At 40.7% G+C, this 18,030-nt stretch overlaps 1 protein-coding gene across 1 annotated transcript in view; it reads left to right on the forward strand.

The window, feature by feature from the left end:
* The window catches only part of LOC139754434 (proteasome activator complex subunit 4-like), a 576,322-nt gene that overhangs the window by 469,399 nt on the left and 88,893 nt on the right, over positions 1-18,030 (forward strand). The window contains exons 29-30 of the mRNA XM_071671710.1: positions 4,998-5,232; positions 14,230-14,361. Coding sequence (XP_071527811.1) covers positions 4,998-5,232; positions 14,230-14,361 — 367 coding nt within the window. The remainder of the gene's footprint in view (positions 1-4,997; positions 5,233-14,229; positions 14,362-18,030) is intronic.

Consider the following 18,030-nt stretch of genomic DNA (forward strand, 5'->3'; position numbering starts at 1 on the left):
TTTCTCAAAACATTTCTTGCATTTATTTTACAGAGCAAACGCCTAATCCAATCATCACTCTCTTTCATGAGAAAGTCAGCTGTAGTCCCATCCACTGTAGCTGCTTCACTGCACTTCATGGTATGCAAGGTTTTCACCACCTTTTCTATTTTCACCACTCCACTATCCATAACTCTGTCACTTTTGCATACCTCCACATCTAAGACATCCCTCACCTGCCACCCTATCATCAAACACATTTAACAACCCATCAGATTACTCTCTCCATCTCTCCTGTTCCTCATTTCTGCTTGTTACCACTTCCCCATTTCCCCCCTTGACCAATGTTCCCATTTATTTCTTGTTTTTCTGACACTGTTAATCTCCCAAACCTTTTTCTTATTTTCCTTGAAGTTTGCTGATACTTGCTCACCCCAGCTCTCATTTTCCCTCTTTTTCAGTCCCTGCACCTTCTTGAATTTCAGCTGCTTTCTCCTGTTTTAATACCAATCATTTGCACTCCTTCCTTGCAAGTAATGCCCATACACCTCTCTCTTCTCTTTCACAAGCAGCTTAACTTCTTCGTATATTTTATCAATCCGTTCTCACCTGTCCACATCCCATCTTCTGCATGCCACACGCTTCTCTCACTGATGTAAGTAATGCTTCCCTGAGTACCTTGTTTTCCTAACCCACACCTTTAGCTTTATTTACTCTCAAATTTTACTGTTCTGCGCTGAGTTTCTCATGGTATCTATTTCACAAACCTTTTTTCCAAACTCACTTGCTCTCATAGCCCTCTTCCCATCCATATCATTTCCTCTTTTCTTAAAGCCATTAAAAGTCTTCCCTCCACCAAGTAGTGATCATACATCCCACCTTTCTTAGCCTTTGCCTTCACACTAACCTGTAATTTTACCCCTTGAACATTCTCTCCCCTCTTTCCCTTTAGCCTTGTTTAGCTCAGAGATAATAGGCCTGGGCTCCTATCCTCACACATATTACCTATCTCTTCCTTCTTTTTTTTTTTTTTTTTTTTTTTTTTTATACTTTGTCGCTGTCTCCCGCGTATGCGAGGTAGCGCAAGGAAACAGACGAAAGAAATGGCCCAACCCCCCCCCCCATACACATGTACATACACACGTCCACACACGCAAATATACATACCTACACAGCTTTCCATGGTTTACCCCAGACGCTTCACATGCCTTGATTCACTCCACTGACAGCACGTCAACCCCTGTATACCACATCACTCCAATTCACTCTATTCCTTGCCCTCCTTTCACCCTCCTGCATGTTCAGGCCCCGATCACACAAAATCTTTTTCACTCCATCTTTCCACCTCCAATTTGGTCTCCCTCTTCTCCTCGTTCCCTCCACCTCCGACACATATATCCTCTTGGTCAATCTTTCCTCACTCATTCTCTCCATGTGCCCAAACCATTTCAAAACACCCTCTTCTGCTCTCTCAACCACGCTCTTTTTATTTCCACACATCTCTCTTACCCTTACGTTACTTACTCGATCAAACCACCTCACACCACACATTGTCCTCAAACATCTCATTTCCAGCACATCCATCCTCCTGCGCACAACTCTATCCATAGCCCATGCCTCGCAACCATACAACATTGTTGGAACCACTATTCCTTCAAACATACCCATTTTTGCTTTCCGAGATAATGTTCTCGACTTCCACACATTTTTCAAGGCTCCCAAAATTTTCGCCCCCTCCCCCACCCTATGATCCACTTCCGCTTCCATGGTTCCATCCGCTGACAGATCCACTCCCAGATATCTAAAACACTTCACTTCCTCCAGTTTTTCACCATTCAAACTCACCTCCCAATTGACTTGACCCTCAACCCTACTGTACCTAATAACCTTGCTCTTATTCACATTTACTCTTAACTTTCTTCTTCCACACACTTTACCAAACTCAGTCACCAGCTTCTGCAGTTTCTCACATGAATCAGCCACCAGCGCTGTATCATCAGCGAACAACAACTGACTCACTTCCCAAGCTCTCTCATCCACAACAGACTTCATACTTGCCCCTCTTTCCAGGACTCTTGCATTTACCTCCCTAACAACCCCATCCATAAACAAATTAAACAACCATGGAGACATCACACACCCCTGCCGCAAACCTACATTCACTGAGAACCAATCACTTTCCTCTCTTCCTACACGTACACATGCCTTACATCCTCGATAAAAACTTTTCACTGCTTCTAACAACTTGCCTCCCACACCATATATTCTTAATACCTTCCACAGAGCATCTCTATCAACTCTATCATATGCCTTCTCCAGATCCATAAATGCTACATACAAATCCATTTGCTTTTCTAAGTATTTCTCACATACATTCTTCAAAGCAAACACCTGATCCACACATCCTCTACCACTTCTGAAACCGCACTGCTCTTCCCCAATCTGATGCTCTGTACATGCCTTCACCCTCTCAATCAATACCCTCCCATATAATTTACCAGGAATACTCAACAAACTTATACCTCTGTAATTTGAGCACTCACTCTTATCCCCTTTGCCTTTGTACAATGGCACTATGCACGCATTCCGCCAATCCTCAGGCACCTCACCATGAGTCATACATACATTAAATAACCTTACCAACCAGTCAACAATACAGTCACCCCCTTTTTTAATAAATTCCACTGCAATACCATCCAAACCTACTGCCTTGCCGGCTTTCATCTTCCGCAAAGCTTTTACTACCTCTTCTCTGTTTACCAAATCATTTTCCCTAACCCTCTCACTTTGCACACCACCTCGACCAAAACACCCTATATCTGCCACTCTGTCATCAGACACATTCAACAAACCTTCAAAATACTCATTCCATCTCCTTCTCACATCACCACTACTTGTTATCACCTCCCCATTTATGCCCTTCACTGAAGTTCCCATTTGCTCCCTTGTCTTACGCACCCTATTTACCTCCTTCCAGAACATCTTTTTATTCTCCCTAAAATTTACTGATAGTCTCTCACCCCAACTCTCATTTGCCCTTTTTTTCACCTCTTGCACCTTTCTCTTGACCTCCTGTCTCTTTCTTTTATACTTCTCCCACTCAATTGCATTTTTTCCCTGCAAAAAACGTCCAAATGCCTCTCTCTTCTCTTTCACTAATACTCTTACTTCTTCAACCCACCACTCACTACCCTTTCTAAACAGCCCACCTCCCACTCTTCTCATGCCACAAGCATCTTTTGCGCAATCCATCACTGATTCCCTAAATACATCCCATTCCTCCCCCACTCCCCTTACTTCCATTGTTCTCACCTTTTTCCATTTTGTACACAGTCTCTCCTGGTACTTCCCCACACAGGTCTCCTTCCCAAGCTCACTTACTCTCACCACCTTCTTTACCCCAACACTCACTCCTCTTTTCTGAAAACCCATACTAATCTTCACCTTAGCCTCCACAAGATAATGATCAGACATCCCTCCAGTTGCACCTCTCAGCACATTAACATCCAAAAGTCTCTCTTTCGCACGCCTGTCAATTAACACGTAATCCAATAACGCTCTCTGGCCATCTCTCCTACTTACATAAGTATACTTATGTATATCTCGCTTTTTAAACCAGGTATTCCCAATCATCAGTCCTTTTTCAGCACATAAATCTACAAGCTCTTCACCATTTCCATTTACAACACTGAACACCCCATGCATACCAATTATTCCCTCAACTGCCACATTACTCACCTTTGCATTCAAATCACCCATCACTATAACCCGGTCTCGTGCATCAAAACCGCTAACACACTCATTCAGCTGCTCCCAAAACACTTGCCTCTCATGATCTTTCTTCTCATGCCCAGGTGCATATGCACCAATAATCACCCACCTCTCTCCATCAACTTTCAATTTTACCCATATTAATCGAGAATTTACTTTCTTACATTCTATCACATACTCCCACAACTCCTGTTTCAGGAGTATTGCTACTCCTTCCCTTGCTCTTGTCCTCTCACTAACCCCTGACTTCACTCCCCAGACATTTCCAAACCACTCTTCCCCTTTACCCTTGAGCTTCGTTTCACTCAGAGCCAAAACATCCAGGTTCCTTTCCTCAAACATACTACCTATCTCTCCTTTTTTCACATCTTGGTTACATCCACACACATTTAGGCACCCCACTCTGAGCCTTCGAGGAGGATGATCACTCCCCGCGTGACTCCTTCTTCTGTTTCCCATTTTAGAAAGTTAATACAAGGAGGGGAGGATTTCCGGCCCCCCGCTCCCGTCCCCTCTAGTCGCTTTCTACGACACGCGAGGAATACGTGGGAAGTATTCTTTCACCCCTATCCCCAGGGATAATATACATATATATATACATATACACACACACACACATACACACACATACGCACATACACACACACACACACACATACATATATATACATATGAAAAATGTAAGAAACAATTTAGAAAACAAACTTTTAGCTTGAAATGAACGAAAAAAAATGAATGTCACATAATGGTTCAACCTCTGGCTATGGAAAAGGAAATGTACAATTTATTCACACAAACGTCAATAGCAGTTCTCATCAATTTCACCACTGTATCAATAAGCTTCCTTCTTGTCACATATAATCAGACAAGCCAGCCTTATCATCCTTTGAGGAAGATGTACTCTCCTCATATGGCTCATTCACCTGTTCCAATATGCAGAAATTTGAATACAAGGAAAGGAGTTCCCAGCCCTTGGCTGGAATTTGAATATTCACTTTTATTCTCCTGTATTATGACACATTAGGAATAGTTGGGAAGTATTCTTTCTCCCACATTCCCAGCCCCCCTTAGTAACATTCTATGACATGCATGTAATGTGTGGGAAGTATTCTTTCAGCATTAACCTGAGGAATAGAGAGATTTTAATCAGATTTTTTAACATGAGTATGCAGTGATATGTATCTATTGTAATTTCTGTATTTTGTTTGTTATGAATGATTGCAGTGATTTTGGTTCGTTAATTTCAGGTATGATTCGTGGAAGCAAGCATTGGACTTTTGCCAAACATCAGGCCTTGTGGGAGATACTGAAACCAATCTTGCAGGTTGGGATGGCCAGGGTGACCATAGAAACTCTTGAGGATTGGGGCACTTGTATGGCTACAGCCAGTGCTGATCGGGACCCCAACAGATTAGCTCCCTTGATGGAACTATTAATGGATGATCCCCTTAGAGCCAATGAAGGAGCATTTAATGGGTCAAGGTAAAACAAACCATGAGCACTTTTTTTGTGACTGTGTTAGGGAGTGATGCTTTTTCAGTAAAAGAGAAAGGTTGTCATCTATGGCCAGCCAATAGAGCCTACAGTGCATGCAGAATTCAGCTTGTGGGAAATTATATGTATAGGTTGACACCAGTAACTTCTTCATATGTAAGCACAGACATACCAATAGCACTCTGCTTTATAGATATAAATTGACAGCAGTAGTACAGAAAGGAGTTAGGTCTAAGATTGTCTGAATGGACAGCATGATTTAGTTGAATATCTCATTGTGTTTTTACAATTGTTTAGAGAGATCAACAGAAATAAAAGATTTTGGGAGCATTTCATTGTGTGTAAAATGATCATAAGATGAGAAGAAAAGTAGTTATGATGAGGACATGAATGCAGAAATGAGAGATGAGAAAGTGAAAGATATTGTAAGAAGGAGCAAGTGTTTATGTAAATTGTGAGTTTTAGGTAGACTTGTTTGTTGAAAGAGGTATAGAAAAAGCGTTATTATCCACCATGAAAATAATCGAAAAGGTTTTGTAAGGAACCAAGACCAGAACCCCCTCTATGCAACCAGGTCCCACAGATCTTTCCTTGATTTCCCCTGACCATTTCAAATGCCTTAGTTCAGCCTGTTGACAGTAAATCTACCCCCTTACCTCACATATCTCCAAGTTGCTGTATCCCATGCATGCCTCACACCCTCATTTAGGATGAGGCTCCAATATTTCACAACATCTTTCACCCCATTCCTTCACCTCCTCCTCAAATGGTCACTTTCCCTTGTTCCCTCCACTTCTGACATGTATACCCACTCCTCACTCAACCTCTCGATATATCCAAACCATTTCAACATACCCTCTTCAGCTCTCTCATGCATACTCCTCTTCCTACGACACTATTCTCACACTGTTCTCTTACCATATCATTTCATATTTGTACAACCCTCATCACAACATGTATTATCCTCAACATTTCACCTTTAACACATCTGTCCTGTTCTTTTTTTTTTTCTTTTATCTATGGTCCATGCCTCCCATCCATACAACACAATCAGGACTAGTATGTTGTGAAACTTATCCATCTTTGCTCTCATAGTCAGTGACTTCTCATTTGACACACCTCAGTGCACCCAGGATCTAAGATTCTTCACTCATCCTGTGGTGCACTTCATCTCCCATAGTTTATTTGCTGCCTTCTCCACTCTCAGATATCTAAATCACTCGACTTCCTTTAGGTTCTCTCCATTCAAACTTGCACTCCAGCAAACCTGTATCTCTCCACTGCTGAACTTATCCTTGCTTTTATTCACATTTACTCTCCTTTCACACACTCCTAAACTCAGAAATCATCCTTTGTAGTTTCTCACTTGAATATGCTGCCAGCAGTGTGTTATCAGCTAACAATAGCTGTTGCAAGTACCCCCACCCCCAACAGACTGCAGACCCACCCCTCTCTCCAACACACACATTCAGCTCGCTGAATGAACAGGTTACACAGCCATGGTGACATGACACATCCCTGTTGCAGACCCACCTTCACCTAGAATCACTCACCCTCCTCTCTTCCAACTCGAACACATGCCTTACTCTCATGAAAAAACACTTTACTGCTTCTAGTAACTTTCATGCTTTCATACCACATAGCATTTCTATCAACCTTGTCATACACCTTTTCCAGATCCATGAATGCCACTTACATATCCCTCTAGTTCTGTAAGTATTTGTTACTTAAATTCATTAAAGCAAACACCTGATCCACACATCCTTTACTATTCCTGAAACCACATTGTTTCTCCCCAGTCTGATGCTCTGTGTATGTCACCACCTGCTTAATCACCACTTTCCTATACAACTTACCACATATTCTCAAGAAACTTTTACCTCTGAAATCGGACATTTGCTTTTAACCCCCCCATACATTCATTGAAGATCCTAACTAACCTTTCACAACACTATTACTCTCTCTTTCTCAAGAAATTCAATTGCAATTCCCTCCAGTTCATCTACTTTGCTGCATTTCATCATACACATGGCTCTCACCACTTCATCTTCTCAAACCACTTTCAATGACTCTGTCACATGCTTCCACATCCAAAACACCCAACACGTGCTACCCTGTCATTGAACACACTTAACAGTCCTTCAAATACTTGCTCTGTCTCCTCTTCACCTTATCTATGCCTTTTACCACTTCCCATCTGCCCTCTTCACTATATGTCTTTCTCAATGTTTGTTGATCTATCTGTTTTTCTATCTGTCTTTCTATTTATCTATCTATCTGTCTATCTGTGTTCTATCGATCTCTGTCTTTCTATGTGTCTATATCTCTGATGCCCATTCCCTCCAGGAACTTCCTCATGGGGATGGCCAGGGCATGGCAAAGTCTTCATAACTGGTGAACTTCAGTGTCACTTCCTAGCCTTTAGTGCCCCACCCTTGACGTGCAACTGGTAGAGGGCAATTCTTGTACAGTGTCTGCAGAGGCTCCTGTCTAATGTTCCTACCTACTACTACTACCTAATATGTCATTATAATGTTTCTGCTTAATATGCCACCCAACTGCTTCTGCCTAGTGTTCCTTCCTACTGTTCCTCCCCACTACTTCACTCAGTTGCTCCTGCTATTTTGCCAAAAAGACAGTGCTAGCACATAGCAGTAACCAAAGGAGAATCTATTTACAAAGAATGAATTGAGTGAGTTAGTGTTGCCAAGTGTTATGTGTGACAAGGAGAGATTTCATGTGTGGACAGTATGCCACCAACCTTCATTTGGGTGAGGCAAAAAGAAAAGTCACCCACATGGGTCAAAATTGTGCAACTTGACAGCTACTGAAGTGCTGACTCATTATGCAGCTGTCACTAACCCTACTGATACCCAAGTGGGTAGTACTGGTATTATATTTCCCTCGTCGTCGGCTGACTGCCAACTATTACCTACTCCTTCGCTGATACTCACATTAGTTCTTTTCTTCTCTTTGCACTGTTAACCTCCTTCCAAAATTTTTAATTACTCTATCTAAAGTTTGCCAGTATTTATTCACCCCAACTCTTATTTGCTCTCCTCTTCAACTGTAGAACTTCCTCTTGACTTCTTGTCACTTTTTCTGGTACATATACCTGTCACTCTCACTCCTTCCCTGGAAGTAAACCCAGACTCCTCTCTCTTCTTGTTGACTAGCACCTTAATTCCTCATCTCAACACTCGCTACCCTTACTAACATGCCCACCTCCCACCTTCTGCATACCTTAAACTTCTCATGCTCATGTAAGTACTGGTTCCCTAAATACTTCCCATTCCTTGCATAGTCCCTTAGTTTCATTCACTCTTGCCTTTTGCCATTGATACTCAATCTCTCCTGTTGGTGTCTCTTCACACAAGCATCTTTTTTAAGTTCACTCACTTGTACTAAAAACAGACATTTGGTTGATTAACATTTAAAAAAAGATTATGGGATCCTTTACATAGCTGTCACCATCTTCAATTGATCCAGTCTCTGATTTTGTCCTGCATTTTGTTAATTTTTGCAAATAATTCATCTGAGTTTAGATTCATGCTTTAAATAACTTTCTCTTCACCATTTTTTTATTGTGACTCCATTTTTTTTTGGGGGGGGCAGCATTTCTTTTTTTTCTTTTATTGTTTAACTCTCTCTTCTAGTTGCATATCTTCTCTTTTATTCCAGTCACTTTTTAAGTTCATCCATTTTTTTCTCTATCTTGGTATGTTTCCCTATATTTTGTGCAGTAACAATTCTGTAATGATATGATTTATACCATAGTAGAAAACGTATATGTTTGCTTTTGCAGTGCTGTTATTGAGACCCTGTTCTAATTTGTGTTTTATTATTTGTATTGTCCCATTTTATTTTGTGTAAATAGAAATTGAAGTTGTTGATATTTCTGTCTTCTCTTAGTAGAAATTGAAGTCATTGGTAATTTTGTCTTTTCTCATTTGTCTGTCTGTCAATCTATCTGTCTATATCACTGGCATGGAGGAATTTCCTTCAATTGGGTAGTCATTTCAAGAGAGTCTTTGCTTTTCCTTGTCCGTACATGCCTCCCTTGAATTGCTATTCCATGCATTCTTCCACCATTTTTATCCCTCCAGTACTCTTCCTCACTATTTCTCCATGTCACAGGTGGTCTTCTTCTCTCACCTTTAATTGTGCTATCATACACTCTTCTTGTAAACTGCCCAACCCACCTCAAAGTATTGTGTTTCACCCCATTCTACCACTCTACAGCTCATTCCCTGCCATACCACATCCCTCATGCACCTTCTCACTTCTTTCTTCATTCCATCTTGTCATACCACATGTTCCTCTCGAATAGGTCAATTCCACATACTGGATTCGTAATCTTTGTGACTCATTCCACGTCCATGTTTCAGCTGCACAGGTCAGGGTTGGGAGGACTATGTTATCCATTAATCCTATCTTCTTTTCTGTATATACACTTCTTTTTTTCATACTTGAGCACTATTTCCCACATTAAAGGTAGTGCCAGGAACAGGCAAAGAAAATCCACATCCGCTTTCATCCATTCTCTGCTGTCATGTAAAGCACCGAAACCACAGCTACCTGTCTACAACTAGGCCCCATATAGACCTTTCTGTGGTTTACCACAGAAAGGTGTGTGAGACCTGATTCAGATAGAGGCTGTGGTTTTGGTACATTATATTTTATTTATCTATTTATTTTGCTTTGTCGCTGTCTCCCGCGTTAGCAAGGTAGCGCAAGGAAACAGATGCAAGAATGGCCCAACCCACCCACATACACATATGTATACCTACATGTCCACACGCGCAAATATACATACCTATACATCTCAATGTATACATATATATACTCACACAGACATATACATATATACACATGTACATGATTCATACTGTCTGCCTTTATTCATTCCCATCGCCATCTCGCCACACATGAAATAACAACCCCCTCCCCCCTCATGTGTGCGAGGTAGCACTAGGAAAAGACAACAAAGACCCCATTCGTTCACACTCAGTCTCTAGCTGTCATGTAATAATGCACCAAAACCACAGCTCCCTTTCCACATCCAGGCCCCACAGAACTTTCCATGGTTTACCCCAGATGCTTCACTTGCCCTGATTCAATCCATTGACAACACATCGACCCCAGTATACCACATCGTTCCAATTCACTCTATTCCTTGCCTGCCTTTCACCCTCCTGCATGTTCAGGCCCCGATCACTCAAAATCTTTTTCACTCCATCTTTCCATCTCCAGTTTGGTCTCCCAGTTCTCCTCATTCCCTCCACCTCTGACACATATATCCTCTTGGTCAATCTTTCCTCACTCATTCTCTCCATGTGACCAAACCATTTCAAAACACCCTCTTCTGCTCTCTCAACCACACTCTTTTTATTTCCACACATCTCTCTTACCCTTACATTACGTACTCGATCAAACCACCTCACACCACATATAAGTGTTGAAGGTTGAAGGTGGGTGCAAATACATAAGAAATGATGTTGAAGATGTCTGGACAAATGTAGAATGCCAAGGGAATGGGAAAGACAGACGTCATACTTGTCTGTTGGAAAGATTGATCTCACTTATGAATGTTGTCTGAAGGGTTATGGAAAAGATAATTAGAAAGCAGTTGGATGCCTTTGTAAAGAGAAGAAACTACCTAAGTGGGAATAAGCAAAGTTTTAGGCAAAGGAGGTTATGCATACCAAATCTCTTAGATTTCTGCAAGAGATTGAGCTCTGTCTTAGACAAAAGGGTCAGCTGAGTGGATTGTCTCTATCTGGACTACCAGAAAGCATTTGACACTGTGCCAAATGGGAGGCTGACTAAGAAGCTAGATCACCAGGCAGGAATAAAGGGCAAACTCATTCAGTGAATTATAGATTATCTTGATGGAAGGAAACAGAGGACACATGTTAGAGGGGTATGCTCAGAATTGTCTTTTTTGACTAGCTGAGTGCTACAGGGTTTTGTCCTTGGACCGTTATTCTTCTTGGTCAATGTAAGTGACTTGCCTGAAGGTACATACTCCATCCTCAGTTTGATGATGCAATGGTCATTGGGAAATGAAAAGCAGGGAGATGGCATCAACTTACAATGGGACCTAAACAGTCACCAAAGTTGGTCTGATACAGGGGTGATGAAATTCAATCCAAACAATTATGAATTAATGAGGATTAGACAAAGTGAAAGAAGGTCTCGGTAAGATTATCATCTAGTAGGAAATAAAACTCAGAATTCTGTGTGTATTAAGGACTTGAAAAAGTCAACATCATCCTTAACCATTCACCTAAGTCCCGCATTAGGAGAATAGTCAAGGAGACAAACTATCAGCAGTCAGATGATATTAGAAAAATTTACAAGTATATGGATGAGGAAATATTTAGCAAGGTGTTCATATTGTATAGAAGGCTAAATCTAGATATTGCTTCTCAAGGTAGATCACCATACCTGAAGAAGCACGAAGAACTAGTAGAGAAGGTCTAGAGGAGGGCAACAAAGATATTCCCAAAATTATGAGAGCTGAGTTATGGGAAAGGTTAGAGGCTTTGATTTACCCACCTTGGAGGAGAGAGGAGTGAGTTGTGGCCTGATCACTACCTTTAAGTTTTAAAACAGATCGATGATGATGGCAATGAAACAGGTCTTTGAAAGATGTAGGGATAGAGCAACCAGAAGACATAAAATGAATTTAAGCAAAATGCTTGTTACAAATGAAGTATTTTTGTACTGTAAGAGTGGTGAATGAATGGAATAGAATGACTGTGGACATGGGGTAATGCAGACACCATACTTAGATTTAAGAAGTTTAATGATAGTAGAGAATGTTCAAGTGTAAGACTCCCTCCCCATGCAATACAAATAGGCAGTTACACACATACACACACACACTGCAACTTGCAATTATAGGAGGGATGTTGTCCAGCAGTGAGAAGCAGATCTCTCCTTCAACATGTTCCTTAACCACCTGCAACCATTCTCACAACTTTGCTTATGCCCATGTGAAGCTATTCTGCTTGCTTTTGTAACATTTATATGTTACCTGTCCTGTGTTATGTCTTCAAAAAAGCAAGAAATATTATCTGCTTGGATCTGGTTACCATACTGCATTTGGTGTTCTTTGGTCTCCTTAAACCTCCATGATGCTGTATAACCTACCCAAGGTTCATCCACCAGTCACATAACTGTCTCACATCCCACCTCAGCCAATGTCCAGGCTGCTCTCAACTCACATACATATCTCTGTCATGAATCATTAATGTAAACCACCTAGTGAACTCATTACATCTCTGGTAACAATGATGTATGATCAACTTGAGAATGAATGTACTAGAATTCACAAGCTAATGGTCTGATAAGCTTTTTATTTTATGAGGGGGGAAAGGTAAGTATAGTGCCACAATTTTATTAACTTGTTTTTAGCTGGAAACAGTACTGTATGTAATCATCCTATGGATGAATTCTTTACAGCTCAGGAATGAGATGTCTGATACTTTTACTTTTATATTAGCAGAACTCCTTAACTGGCATTTAGATTTGAGAAGAGAAATAGTATCTCAGTCTTGATAGAATGAAATGAAATTAGGATGTGTGTGTGTGTGTGTGTGTGTGTGTGTGTGTGTGTGTGTGTGTGTGTAACATTACCCTGATTTTATTTTCATTTTTCTTTAAGATGGGGTATTACATAAGATGAGTAAGGTAGAGTGAGAAAGGTGTACTGCTGAACCATGGAAAAGCTAAATGGAAGTTACTTCGCTGGTAATGGGCTGCCATTGTTGTTCTGGTAGTTTAAGCATAAGAGCTAGATTGCACAGATCAGTGTGATGGTGTATAGTGGATGATGATGGTGAAAGTAAATGCAAGGAAGATTAAGATTTAAGCTCCAGAAGGGGATGGAATGTCACAGTGTAATTAGCATGAATGGTGAAGTGAAAGTTGTGGATGGGTCTAGGTATTTGGGAGTGACGCTCAATAAGGAAGGTAGTAGGAAAGCTGGGAGGAGAGTCTTCGCAAAGTAGAAAGATTGAAAATGTACTGAATATTATGGTATTTGACCTGAATTTACATGCAGAGATTGCAAGAAATTATGGACCTGAAGTTTTTGTTGGTTAGGTTAGGTAAAAAAGAATGAGCTAAATGTAATTGGAAATAGGATGATGGATGCAGTAAAGAATAATGGTGTGTCATTGGTTTGTAATTTGAAGAAACCTTTAAAAAGTTACATGGATAAGTCTTTTCAGATGGTATGATCATGTAGAATGTTTATCAGATGATATGTAAGTCAAGAAGATATCAAGTTATATAGTTGAAGTGACTGGATGCAGATTGTAGAGGAGTTGGATAATTGATTATGACTAGAGATATTTAAAGTGATAAAGCCAGAGAATGATATGGAATTGGATGCTTTGATAATGTGGTGTGCAGGTAAGTGAATGGAAACTGTTCTTACCTTATGAATGAGCTTAGTGTGCGAATGAAAGAGTAAGGAATACTTACTCGTATGCAAATTAATGTTTCATATTAACGCCCTGGAAATGGGAGAGGATTTGTATGAGTCATTTGAGAGGCTTCTTGAAACAGATCCATCCCTATGGAATTGAGAGGCTTCTTGAAACAGATCCATCCCTATGGAATTGAGATCATAGTTTATGATAACAGAATGAAATACAAATATTCTGTGTAACAGCATGAAATTGACAGAATTTTGTGTTTAGGGACAGTTCTGCTTGTATTATCTTGTTTTCAGTTAATTGAAAAGTACATGTGATATTAGTTGATGGTAACTCAGCATTTTTTAATCTTCTGTATCCCTTGTTTTAGGTATAAAATGCATTGAATAGTTTGTTCTGCCATTGTACGTATGGGCATCAGCATACAGGTCCCTTATGATTAAGGTTTTAAGTACATTTACTGGATACATGGAATAGTATTTGTTGAAACAAAACATAAATAAGAGGAAAATTAATTGCAAATATTTTATTACAGCCGATTGTACATGCTGATGGGAGGTCTAGGGCAACAGGAGTGGCGGGTTGCAGAGTTAAGCCAACGGTTACTGGAGTACCTTAGGCCATCACTGTCACATCCATATAAAAGCATCAGGGACAGAATGGGAAGGTCAGTTTTCAATAGGATTTGTATATTCAACAGACATTACCTCAAGAATTATATTTATTATATATGATCAATGATTTTGAAACCATGTCCAGATACATACAAAGGTAAGCAGAATCGCTGAGTTATGATACGTATGCATTGCTTACTCCCATGAACAAATTGTCGAGGAAATATGAGTAAGCACACATTCATAATATTTCTCCATTAATTCACTTGTAGTGACATAGTGTTCTTTTTTTCACTCATGAAATTTCTTGCAGTTTTCATAAACCACATATACTATTTCATAACAAGTACAGTGTGCCATTTTTGGTGTTGTGATGAAGAATTGATTAATTTACAACTAAAGAGTTTATATGCTTTGCCTTACAGCAATTCTTGTAACAAGAAACATCATCCTAAATTTAATGTGCTAGATTCATTAGAAGCAAGTGTGAAAGTTTGTAGTGGTTTTAAAAAAAGAGGAAATGATGTGTGTGAAAGACGTAGTGAAAGTGAGTGTGCTTGAAAAAGGGGTCTTTGTGTAGAGGTACCACAAGAGATTGATGAGTGGCATAGGTTGAGTGAATAAAGCAGGGGAAGAGGAAGGGGACTGGGAGGTATTTAGAGAAGCATTGCATGCAGGGGTCCTTTCCCTGCCATGTTTTTTTTTCAACCACAGTTTTAATTGTACATGCCTAGAATGATGCATACCGTTTCATCAACCAGAGCATCAAGAATTGAGTATCCATGGTTTTTTTGTCACTACCAGAATTTTTACCTGTGTTGGGCAATTGCCATGTTGCTGCAGGCTGTTTGTAGCCCAGGACAGTAGGCCACCATTGCTTGGGAGAGGCTGGAGGGGTGTCATGACTAGGTGATTTTGCAAAGGTAAGCATTGAGATATCCTTTGTGCAGCATAGCTGGCTGGCTGTTTTGTGGGATTATGGAGATGTGGCAGTAAGGCTGATATACAACCATAGCATTATTACTTTAAGATTTTGCCCATCATTTCCTTTGCTTTAATAGCATAAGGATGCTGTTCATTTTGAAAGATGATATGCATGCTTTTTACCTTGAAGTGTTCGTTATATGATATAAAGGATATCTCTCTAGAGACACTTCAAACCCCCCTTTTCACATGGACCTTGTACCATGCCAACCACAGTTTTGCCAGCTACAAGGTCTTTCAGAAATGTAACTCCTTCTGTATATGTGTAGGTGAAGTGTGTGACATAGAAGATGGGATATGTATGTTTGAGAAAGGGTTATGAATGTTGGGTTGAGGAAGTTGAATGGACAGATGAGATTAGAAATGCTGTGGAAGAGAAGAAATAGGCAAAAGGCATATTGCTTGAAAGGAATGTATCTATGGAAGTTCTCCAAAGGAGGGAAGAATATAAGATTTGAAAGCAGAATGTTAAGAAACTGTTAAAGTAAGCAAAGCATTAGTACATGAAGATTTAGGTGCGCGTTTCTATGCACTTTATTCGTATTCATATACCTCCGTGTTGTACAGTTAGGTTCGGTAAAATGCTATCAGCTGGCTATGTGCGCATGTTGGCAAATAACCGGTATGGACCCCATTGCTCACCATTGTCAGATGAAGGATATTCGAGTACTTAGTATTCGAATAGTTGTTTCCTATTAGCCAGGCCCATAGCCTAGCGGTTAGCATTCCTGCCTCTTGCACAGGGGTCCCGGATTCGATCCTGGCTGTTGGAGATTTGTATGTTCTATGAAGGTGCATGTTTCTATGCACTTCGTATTCATATACCTCTGTGTTGTACAGTTAGGTTCGGTAACATGCTATCAGCTTTCTATGTGCGCCTGTTGGGAAACAACCGGTATAGACCCCGTTGCTCACCATTGTGAGGCAAAGGGTATTCGAGTACTTAGTATTCAGATAGTTGATTCCTATTAGCCAGGCCCATAACCTAGCGGTTGGCATTTCTGCCTCTTGCACAGGGGTCCTGGGTTCAATCCTGGCTGTTGGAGGTTTGAATGTTCTATGAAGGTGCGAGTTTCTATGCACTTTATTCGTATTCATATACCTCCATGTTGTACAGTTAGGTTTGGTAAAATGCTATCAGCTAGATGTGTGCGCCTGTTGGGAAACAACCAGTATAGACCCCGTTGCTCACCATTGTGAGGCAAAGGGTATTTGAGTACTTAGTATTCAGATAGTTGATTCCTATTAGCCAGGCCCATAGCCTAGCAGTTAGCATTCCTTCCTCTTGCACAGGGGTCCCAGATTCGATCCTGGCTGTTGGAGGTTTGTATGTTATATATATATATTATTATTTTTTTTTTGCTTTGTCGCTGTCTCCCGTGTTTGCGAGGTACCGCAAGGAAACAGACGAAAGAAATGGCCCAACCCACCCCCATACACATGTATATACATACATCCACACATGCAAATATACATACCTGCACAGCTTTCCATGGTTTACCCCAGACGCTTCACATGCCCTGATTCAATCCACTGACAGCACGTCAACCCCGGTACACCACATCATTCCAATTCACTCTATTCCTTGCCTGCCTTTCACCCTCTTGCATGTTCAGGCCCCGATCACTCAAAATCTTTTTCACTCCATCTTTCCACCTCCAATTTGGTCTCCCACTTCTCCTCGTTCCCTCCACCTCTGACACATATATCCTCTTGGTCAATCTTTCCTCACTCATTCTCTCCATGTGACCAAACCATTTCAAAACACCCTCTTCTGCTCTCTCAACCACATTCTTTTTATTACCACATATCTCTCTTACCCTATTATTACTTACTCAATCAAACCATATCGCACCACATATTGTCCTCTAACATCTCATTTCCAGCACATCCACCCTCCTGCGCACAACTCTATTCATTGCCCATGCCTCGCAACCATATAAAATTGTTGGAACCACTATTCCTTCAAACATACCCATTTTGCTTTGAGATAATGTTCTCGACTTCCACACATTCTTTAACGCTCCCAAAACTTTCGCCCCCTCCCCCACCCTATGATTCACTTCTGCTTCCATGGTTCCATCTGCTGCCAAATCCACTCCCAGATATCTAAAACACTTCACTTCCTCCAGTTTTTTCTCCATTCAAACTTACCTCCCAATTGACTTGTCCTTCAACCCTACTGTACCTAATAACCTTGCTGTTATTCACATTTGCTCTCAACATTCTTCTTTCACACACTTTACCATATTCAGTCACCAGCTTCTGAAGCTTCTCACACGAATCATCCACCAGCACTGTATCATCAGCGAACAACAACTGACTCACTTCCCAAGCTCTCTCATCCACAACAGACTGCATACTTGCCCCTCTTTCTAAAACTCTTGCATTCACCTCCCTAACAACCCCATCCTTAAACAAATTAAACACCCATGGAGACATCACACACCCCTGCCACAAACCTACATTCACTGAGAACCAATCACTTTCCTCTCTTCCTACACATACACATGCCTTACATCCTCGATAAAAACTTTTCACTGCTTCTAACAAATTGCCTCCCACACCATATATTCTTAATACCTCCCACAGAGCATCTCTATCAACTCTATCATATACCTTCTCCAGATCCATAAATGCTACATACAAATCCATTTGCTTTTCTAAGTCTTTCTCGCATACATTCCTCAAAGCAAACACCTGATCCACACATCCTCTACCACTTCTGAAACCATACT

This window comes from Panulirus ornatus, chromosome 17 (genome assembly GCF_036320965.1).
Source record: "Panulirus ornatus isolate Po-2019 chromosome 17, ASM3632096v1, whole genome shotgun sequence".
Lineage (NCBI taxonomy): Eukaryota > Metazoa > Arthropoda > Malacostraca > Decapoda > Palinuridae > Panulirus > Panulirus ornatus.